This window comes from Herpailurus yagouaroundi, unplaced genomic scaffold (assembly GCF_014898765.1).
Source record: "Herpailurus yagouaroundi ecotype Mexico unplaced genomic scaffold, PumYag 139, whole genome shotgun sequence".
Lineage (NCBI taxonomy): Eukaryota > Metazoa > Chordata > Mammalia > Carnivora > Felidae > Herpailurus > Herpailurus yagouaroundi.
The window spans coordinates 31,746,353-31,756,810 of NW_024412394.1; the positions used below are offsets into that span (position 1 = coordinate 31,746,353).

Consider the following 10,458-nt stretch of genomic DNA (forward strand, 5'->3'; position numbering starts at 1 on the left):
TAATATTTATTGGCTATTTTGGTAACAATGATGATGATTAATTGGTTTTAGGAAGAAAGTTAATTGGAGTCCCCATTCTTTATTCTACTTAGTGGGTATGTTACTATGTGGCTTTTCATTAGACTATGTAAGACAGTGTATTTAAACTTTACAAACAAAAGTTAACTTCAATATCTTGCAAAAAGTTACACAAAAGAAATCATTAAGACTGCTCATGAATTCACAAGATGTCTGGAGTTCTTAACATGTTTCATGAGCTGAATTGATTTTGTTCATCTCAGTGTAGAGTGATAGTTACAGCCTTTTTTCTACCCGTGTGCTATTTGGTGTTGGGCAGAGTTTCAAAATAACTGAAGATACCTGCTTTTCATTATGGTAGGATTAATTATTGTAATATAACAGTTGGATATCTCTATAACAAGTACATCTTGTTATCAAAGTAATGCATAATTTAGCTCTGGAATATTGGGAGACAGAGGAAGAGGTGGAGACAGAGAGAGAAAGAGAAGGGCAGGCAGGAGGAAGAAGATAGGGATGAAAGGAGAGGTTGTTTCTGACCTGTGTCAAATATGTCAAATCATTGTAGGATTTATTTTAAACTGCTAAATTTGCAACCACAGACTAATTTAAAATAGCCAATTTACATGTCTGTCATATTGAAATTCTGTCAATACTCTTTATTATTCTTATGTGGTTCCTTGGTTTTGCATTTAAAGGCATGATTGTACCTTTTTTGAACTGTAAAATCTCGGATTGTGAGTAACTTGTTCCACAAGATGAGAAAACATTTTTGATAATAATTTTAACTTGATAAATGAGCAATGTCTTGCAATATAAGTAATATATGACAGCGAATGTCATATGATCACAACTGAACCAATGGTTTTTGAAATTTGCTTTGATATACAAGTGCTTTGGACTATAAGCATGTTTCTGGAATGAATTATGCTCACAAACCAAAGTTTTACTATTTTATATTTCATGTCCAATGCCAAAAAACGTGAATCTGCTAAGCCAAGAGAAGGAATCTATTATTTTTGTAAAAAGATTGTGAGTGTGGCTTAGGATTACCCCATAGATATTAGAATGCATGAAAAAGATGAAAACGAAATCTCTCTCTCTCTTTTTTTTTTCTTGTTGGGAAGTAAGCATCTGTTTCAGTGCCTCAAATAAGAGATCTAGAGGTACTGAGAAAGCCTTTTCCAGCATGTGTTCATTCCTTTGACTTTACTTTTCCTCCAGAATTTTTTACTTTGGAATATTTCTTATTTTGTGGGCATACTTTATTGTAATGAGTAACAATACCATCTTGTAATTAAATACTTCTTTTTTGTATGAAACAACTAGCAAAAATTTGCAATTGCCTTCATTATCTGATTTCTTTCATACAGAGATCTATCTCAATAATTGAATCCATGCCTCTTTCTCTAATGGTCCATAAAATCATGAATCCTAAATTAAATAAAAACATTCAAAATATCTACCAATAACTTATTTGTATTAGCTTCTTTTTATCTTTCCAGTTAAATTACCATAGCTTTTAAGTGCCTAAATGTGATTTTCAAGAAAACTAATGATGTGTCTTATCACTACTTTTTTAATAGATTGAACTTCATCAACTTAAAATCTACTGTAACTCAAACTTCATAGCCCAAGAAACATGCTGCGAAATATCAGATGCTAAGGTAAGTTAGTTTTCGTAGCATGTGAAGAATGCAGTCTGTAGAGTGTAGATGTAGAGCAGCCCTGAGTGTCTTCTGTTGAAGCCAGGTGAGTAATTTGTTCCCAGTAAGACACCCCTTATAGTGCTCTCACATAGTTTCTTTTTACAGTGTGAATCCCAGTGTTTTGTCTTGAACTTTGGGAATGGTATGTCCTCACTTTGGACTTGACATAAAGGGAATTTATGACTTTCTCCTTAAAATATGTTCTAATGGTAACATCATCATTTTCCAGTTGCAGGAATTTTAAATCTGTAATCATATGTTACTCTTTCTCACTTTCCTCTTCTAGTTTGTTATCCATCTTGGATAGTTTTCCTTTGTGATAGATTTTTCATCTACCTTTTCCCTTTTATTGACATGGTCTGCCTTTATCTCCTGACTGGATTTTTGCATTATCGTGTCAACTGCCTTTCCAGTCTCTACACCATTTTATTTCAAGATAACCAGAATAAGTCTCTGAATCACTGCTTTGTATATGCATTTATTTTCTCTCAATAAACATTTGTTATTCAAAAACACTGGTCTTCTAGACATTGTGCTAAAGAACAAGGCTATAACAGTCATGAATAAGGCACATTCACTGCCTGCTGTTCATCTCTTTCCCCAAAACTTTGGTCACTCCCTGTTGGCAACAGAATATAAACTCGGTTACTCAGCCTCTCATTCTTAATATTCCCAACCTAACTGTGCAACTGTTAATTTCTTGTACCAATATTCCATTCCAAAAAAAAAGAAATACTGAATTCAGCACTTTCTGTAGTTCTCATTATAGTGATCAGGTGCACTATCTTATGTTATTAGATACAGTTGCATTTGTTTTTATTTAATCAACTCCATTTTAAGCTCATTGAGGGGAGTTACACTTTCATGCTCCACTTTTTTTTTTTAATTTTTTAAAATGTTTATTTTTGACAGAGAGAGAGAGAGAGAGAGAGAGAGAGAGAGAGAGACGGAGTGCAAATGCGTAAAGGGCAGAGAGAAAGAGGGCGACACAGAATCCCAAACAGGCTCTAGGCTCTGAGCTGTCAGCACAGAGCCTGACATGGGGCTCGAACTCAGGAACCATGAGATCATGAGCTGAGCCAAAGTCGGACCCTTAACTGACTGAACCACCAGGTTCCCCTCATGCTATGCTTTTCTATTCCTAGAGCTTTGTTTCTAGAAGACAGTCAAAACACTTTCTTAAGTTGTTGACTTATCAACTATTAAAGCAGGTAGATGGGACAAAAAGTGTTTAACAGGGATTAATTTTAAAAAGTCTTACAGAGAGAACATATGAAAAGTAAAAGGAAAAGGTGAAATGTTTTTCTTTGTATCTTAGACTTTTCAGAACTTCTATACTTACATCCAAAATTGTATGAAAATTTTATCAATAACTTAGTAATTCAAAAATATTTTTAACTTCTGTCTCTCACTGTGAATAGTAGGATAATAATGTGGCTGATTTAAAGCATTATCTAAGTCTTTCAAAATTACTTGTTTTACTTATGTAACTTGGTTTTATAAAGCATATCTCCAAACCAGTTTATGGCTCTCATTCCAAGTAAAATGAAAGCCAGCCAAATATCATTCTATAAATATCTAAAAAGATAATTTATAATGCCAATCTACAGACCTGAAATACCGAGACTTCCTGGAGCCACATATGTAAAATTTGAAGGTGTTTAATTCTCTGAAAGCTTATTTTTTAAATTAATTATTCCTTTAGGATGTAAGAGCTTTTAAAATAATAATTTTTCCTGATTAAAAAGTAGCATAAAATTTTTTTGATATATCTAAATACTGAATCTTGGGGTACTTGAGTGGTTCAGTCAGTTAAGTGTCCAACTCTTGATTTCAGCTCAGGTCACGATCTCATGATGGGTTGTAAGATCAAGCCCCATGTTGGGCTCTGCACTGACAGCATGGAGTCTCTTTGGGATTCTCTCTCTGCCCCTGCCCTGCTCTCTTTCTTTCTCTCACTCTTTCTGAAATAAATAAACATAAGAAAGAAAAAGAAAGAAAGAAGAAAGAAAGAAAGAAAGAAAGAAAGAAAGAAAGAAAGAAAGAAAAAAAAAGAAAGAAGAAAGAAAGAAAGAAGAAAGAAAGAAAGAAAGAAAGAAGAAAGAAAGAAAGAAAGAAAAAAAGAAAGTTGTTTTCTTGACTAGTAGTTTTTACTCTGTGTCATCACATAATAGATATTTTCAATACAAATTATGAGAAAACTGTTTAAGGAAGTATAGGTGATAGATTTAGTGGAATGGTTTGATTATTAAAAACAATGATGTGACTTAATAAATTATGGGAAAAAAGTTATTCACATTTTAAAAATGTTACTTAGGAGTTAAATTGTGGAAAAGAAGGTAGGAATTCATCTCCAACCGTAAGAAAAAAATAACAAAAACCTGCCTATTTTCCTGATGATAATTATTTGAAGGGACATCACCATTCTGTTAATGAGTAACAGAAAATAGAAACATGCTACATTTTACAAATGGGAAGATAAATAATTATATAAAAGCCATTTAAGTGCATCTGTTATACTTCTGACACCAACTTTTTTTTTAAATGTATTGAATTCAGAAAGTTTTAATGTGCTTCCTTAAAAATTTAATTTTATCTTGGAATTTCAAATCAGACATGTTTTTTGTTATTAATAGTTTATAGCATATTTCAAGGGTAAAATTTATTCAAGATAATTTGTAAATATACTTCTTTGCTTCTGTTAATTAGATTTTCTGTTTCTGTCAAGTTTCATGACTACAGACATAGGCAGAAGGAGGAAATTAGCAACATTTGTTGAAAATAAATGTGAAATGTGATTAAAATTTGTAGGGCCAATTAAGTAAATATGTGTCCAATCAAAACCAGAAGTTTTACAAAGAGTCCTTACTTGTACATTTTCATGTTCTCTTTAGGCACTCTTTGGAGAGTGTGAACAGTTTTAGAGTGAAGCCTGAGACATACTTTTCAAGTCATTTAAATCCCCAATTTAATGTAGTAAATCAGTTATCCAGAGCAAAATTATGAACTCGAATTGGGTTGTGGTCATCTGAGTGGGAACCAGTAGAGCTGGACCTGACTGGAAAATCATATCAAATCATATGAGATAAATGAACTATTCTGGTGATAATCATGTTTCATTCTAATGTGACTTGAAACTTGTGGACTTGGAAACTGATCAAGGTAACAAAAGAGCCAATTATTAAATCTGGAGAGGGTAAAGGTGATGGAACTAGTGGCGGACAAGGGAACCTAATCCCAATGTCTCTGGGTGCTATTTTTCTTACAGTTTTTGTTGTTTTCACTGGCATTGGAATGCTACCCATTTTTTTCAAAATAATTTTGTGTCTTAAAAATTATGTATGTTTGTCATAGAAAACTTGGAAACTACAGCCAAATTTAAAGAAGGAAGTAGATATCAACCTTGGTCTCACCACAGTAAATAACCACTAACCATCCTTTACTACTTTTTTTATCCTGACAATATTTTTCCAAGCATATATAATTTGTAATATGTAAAGTAATGTGTGAGCCCTTTCCCCTAAATTGGAAATTCAGAGTTATGAAATTGCAAGCATAAAATTACAAATTCACAGTTACAAACCCTGATGAGGAGCCTGAAATTATGAAATAATTATTATGAAACTATTAATTATTAATTTAATAATTATTAATAATAATCACTGGTAAGTGATGGGATAGGAGAGGATACATTTATCCTCCCATCTGGATTTATTTTTTGAGAGAAAAAGTCATTTTCTGTAACTGAGTTTCACTTCATGTTATCCCACATGTTCTGAACCCACTGATAAAGTATAAGTTTTGCCACTCGTCTGTTATAGTGTAGACTTTTTAATAACTTTAAAGGACAATGGAGTAGAATAAGATACACTTTAATTAAATATGTAGCATCTTGGAGTGTAAAAAGTATTTTTTTATTTGCTCTTTGTGTCTGTTTTGTTTTTCTTTTCATCATGTGTAATCTGAATCTAGCATTAGTTTCTCACATCTTCCAAAGTGTTTCCAACAGAATTTTTATGTCCCAGTTTATGTTAAATAGAAGTGAAATATTAAGGAGAATAGATTTAAGGGAAACTTGTGCCACTTTTTTTTTTAAGCATTGTTCTCAACCATGCAATTTATTGAAAGGAGCTGCTGCTGTGGGTCTTGATTTAGCAGCAGGCATTCTTTTGTTTCATTAGAGTTACAGTTTCATTTGTTGTTTTGCTCTGTCCTGGAACCATAAATACAGTTTTCTACATTATTTTCAGTCAAGGGTTATGGTGTAGTTTGTGTTCATAGTGATACGTACTTGTCTTTCTGGGGTTTGCCTCCTCACCATGGGGAGCAGGGAGCTTTGGGCTCTTCCCAGCTTGAATGATGATGTTAAGAGTTTGTATGCCGAGGGGGAGCCTCTGGGCATAAAGAGGTTGTACACGAGATCCCAGGATGTAGGACCAGGTAGTTCTTTCTCAGGTTCACAGGAGCAGTTCTCCACCACTGAACCCCATCCTCTCTGGGGGCTCAATGAGGGCTAACCAATCTGATGCATGTGTGGGCAATAGTCCCATTGACTGGCACTAATAAACAGTCCATGCCAAACCCGTGAGGTTTCTGAGAATACACCAAATCCTACAGAAACTTCTGGCTTGAACTTTCTAGCATCTTATAAGTGGCTGAAATGGCCATAAGTGCCTGAGTAGGCCCCCCAAGCCACCATCACACCACTGTAGTAGGGAAGATGGAGACAGTATTGCCTGCCATATACATAATGAAGAGGTTCATGGGAATCTGCTTGAAGGGACCCAAGGCAATGTTCCAGTAGCACTTCTCCGCTAGAATCCCGTCTGTCTCTTGCATGCTGGTTTCAGGCAGGCACTTGCTTGTCCAAGCAACTGTCAGGGTACAGTGAGTCTCCCTGGCTACTGCCCTGGTCACTTTGGCTCCTGCTGCCTCCTCCAGGCCCGCTCGGCTCAATGGCCCACTTGAAGCACCGACCTCGGTTAGCCACCAGGCCCTCAGGGTCATCATGGCAATGGCTGCCTACCAAAGCTACCAAGCTCCTTATGCCTTTACATTCATCTTATAGGAGTAAATGATGTTCTAAAAGTTCAAGTCACTTGCTTTTATTTTAAATTTTGTTCCACAAAAACGTATACAGATGTAATGTGTATAACTATTCTATGGTAACAATGCAGTTATTGTAAATATTTGATATTTCTGTACTTATCATAAAGTCATTTATAATAGCTTTAGAATTCCTCATCAAAACAAATTTTAGTGCATTTCTAACACGTTGTAGTGTAATAAAACACATTGCAGGCCTAGTGAAAGAGCAAAGACATTATCAACTTTCATATACCTGTATCAACTTTTGGCTAATTAGAAGGTGGTTCTTTCAGGCAACTCCAGTCATCCCTAGTTTGGTGGGAGCCAGTATTTGGGATGCTAGAATGTTGGGAATTAACTCTATTCATTTTTCTGGATTTTAGTGTCCAGATTATGATGGCTTTGGAAGCACTGCATCATCACTGTTACCCGCTCATGCCAGTAAACTGTCTGCCTATCTTCCAGCAAAGGAGGGACTTCAAGACCGGTGCCAGTGCATTCCAAACAAGGTTTGCTAGTTTTAATCTATGCCCACTGAGAAGCCACTGCACAAAGCGAGCCATCCCCTTGAATGTGGCCCCAGTGCACAGAATGTATCTTGACCTCTAATGCTAGTTGAATCAAAAGCATAAGCCATTCAGTCGCTGGGATGGATTATGAGAAGGTAATTGGAGAAAGGATTTCATGCATTGTTTTCTGGGTAGTTCTGAAGCCATAGACTTTCCAGGCTATGAATGAGAATGGATAGAAAGGTAAGGGGAGGACCCACCTGTACAATAGACAAATATTGAGTACTTAGCATGTGCCAGGAGTAAGCTTCAGTTTTGGGAATTCACAGTTGAAACAGTGCCTGCTCTTCCACACGTACACAAAAATACCCTATATGGTATTTCTTTGTTGTGTGGAGGCTGTTTGTCCAGTATCTCCAAATATCCAGCCAGCCATCTCCTTTTGCCATAACTTGCGTAGAGAATTTATAGAGAATATCACTCAAAGAAGTTGCTTCTCTGGTACCACTACAGTCACCTGGTCAGGAAGAGTGGGTCCGTGGACCGACATAAACTTCTTTTGTGAATAGTAATGGCAGTCAAGAGGCTATGCTAAAAGTAGGCTGAGTGATTTCTTGATGGTTTTCCTCTATACCCTTACCTGGGAAAGGAAAGAGGTTCCTAGAGCAGAATGTCCCCTGGCACTGTCACTTCTTACTTCCCCTTAGAGGCTTAACACATCCTGCTACCCCTTTGCTCTTGGTTGGAGGAGGGGGTATATGGGTGAGGTAAAGTTCAGAGGAAATTCACATTTCTTGTAGCGACCAACACTGTATCATAGGCTCCATGAGAAAGGCAGGTGCAGGGCCATAGGGGAGCATCATGTGTTCAAGGTCCTGGAAAGTCTCATGGAGGAGATGATGTCAAATGGTGTTTGGAAGACGGAGAGTAATGAGCCTCCTGAACAAGGGAAGGGCATTCCAGCAGAGGGACCGCCATCAGCTCAGAGGAGAGTAAAGCTTTATCCTACTGTTGTTACCTTCATATTTACAAATTATTAGTCTTTGGCTCAATGTGACAGAATGTTTGATAACACAGAAATTCACTTTTGCTCAGGGAGAAGCAGGTTTTCCAGGAACTCCAGGCTCACCTGGTCAGAAAGGGGATAAAGGAGAACCGGTAAGATACCACAAAACACTGTCAGAATGAAAGTGGATTGGTTCAAAAGTGATTTAAAAATGTGTCCACGTCATATCTCTATGTCCCATACAAATGCACATTTCTGTTAAAGGCTATTAAGGACTATATTTAAATGCTGATCACTGAAATGAGAAAGACTATATCAGCATCCAAGTCTGCTTTTGAGTTCCTATTGGAACTAAAATTTTAAAAGATATAGAGACCCAAATCTTTGTTATCTATAAACTATAAGCAAAATTGTGAAGTAAGAACATTTATATTTTGTTATGCCCTAACTTTCTTTAGCATTCTGTTCACCGAATACTTGATGAACTCTTATTTCACTTGTGTGTTGATGGGTCCCCACTGAAGATTCTTTTTTAGATTCTTATTCATTTATTTGTGTATTTTACTTTTATATAAAATTATATCCTCTTCACCCATTTCACAGAGCATGAGCAGGGGAAGGGCAGAGAGAGAGAGAGAGAGAGAGAGAGAGAGAGAGGCAGAATCTGAAGCAGGCTCCAGGCTCTCAGTTGTCAACACCAGAGCCTGGCGTGGGGCTCAAACCATGGACTGCAAGATCATGACCTGAGTCAAAGTTGGATGCTTAACTGACTGAGCCACCCAGGTGCCCTGAAAAATGCCATTTTGATAGGGATTGCACTGTACTGTAGATGGCTTTGTGTAGTATAGATATTTGAACAATATTGATTCTTCTAATCCATGAGCATAGCATATCTTTCCATTTGTATTTTCTTCAATTTCTTTTATTAATGTCTTATAGTTTTCAATATACATGTCTTTCACTTCCTTGGTTAATTTATTCCTAGATATTTTATTCTTTTTGATGCAATTATAATTAAGATTTTTTAAGATTTCTCTTTCTCATAGTTCACTATTAGTGTATAGAAACACCACAGATTTTTGTATCTTGATTTTGTACTCTGCAACTTTACTGAATTTGTTAATTAGTTCTAACAGTCTTGTGATGGAGTCTTTAGGGTTTTCTATATACGCAATCATGTCATTTGTAAGTTGTGACACTTTCACTTATTCCTTTCCAATTTGGATGCCTTTTCTTTCTTTTTCTTGCCTAATTGTTTTGGCTAGGACTTCCAATACTATGTTGAATAGTAGTAGTGGAATTAGGCACCCTTGTCTTGTTTCTGATCTTAAAGGAAAAATTTTCAGCTTTTCACCATTGAGTATGATGTTAGTTGTGGGCTTGTCATATATGGCCATTATTATGTTGAGGTACTTTCCCTCTATCGTCACTTTCTTAAGAATTTTTATCATATATGGATGTTAAATTTTGTCAAATACTTTTTCTGCGTCTATTGAGATGATAATATGATTTTTATCCTTAAATTTGTTAATACAGTGTATCATATTGACTAATTTATGGATGTTGAACCATCCTTGCATGCCTGTAATAAATCCCACTTGATCATGGTATATGATACTTTTAATATATTGTTGAATTCTGTTTGCTTATATTTTGTGAGAATTTTTACACCTATATTCATGAGGGGTATTAGCTTGTAATTTTATTTATTTGTGGCATATTTGTCTAATTTTGATATCATGGTAATGCTGGCCACATAAAACAGATTTGAAAGAGTTCTCTTATTCTGCATTTTGGAAGAGTTTGAGAAGGATTGGTACTAATTCTTCTTTGAATGTTTGGTAGAATTCACCAGTGAAACTGTCTGGTCCTGCAGATTTGTTTACTAGGAGATTTTTGATTAATGATTCAGTCTCCCTATTAGTAATCAGTCTGCTCATTTTTTGTTTATCATGGTTCAGTCTTGGTAAGATATATGTTTCTAGAAATTTATACATTTCTTCTACGTTGTCCAATTTGTTGACATATCATTGTTTGTAGTAGTCTCATGATCCCTTATGTTTCTGTGGTATCAGTTGTAACTTCTTTTTCAATTCTGATTTTATTTGTGTCCTTTGTGTATTTATTG

The 10,458-nt window shown here is 35.6% G+C and overlaps 1 protein-coding gene and 1 pseudogene across 1 annotated transcript in view; one reads left to right on the plus strand and one right to left on the minus strand.

Annotated features, from left to right (window-relative positions):
• COL19A1 (collagen type XIX alpha 1 chain) overlaps window positions 1-10,458 on the plus strand; it is a 350,833-nt gene that overhangs the window by 62,435 nt on the left and 277,940 nt on the right. Inside the window, exons 7-9 of the mRNA XM_040473872.1 lie at window positions 1,605-1,685; window positions 7,199-7,324; window positions 8,420-8,482. Of these exons, the coding sequence (XP_040329806.1) occupies window positions 1,605-1,685; window positions 7,199-7,324; window positions 8,420-8,482 (270 nt within the window). The remainder of the gene's footprint in view (window positions 1-1,604; window positions 1,686-7,198; window positions 7,325-8,419; window positions 8,483-10,458) is intronic.
• Window positions 6,180-6,736, minus strand: LOC121029644 (ER membrane protein complex subunit 4-like; annotated as a pseudogene).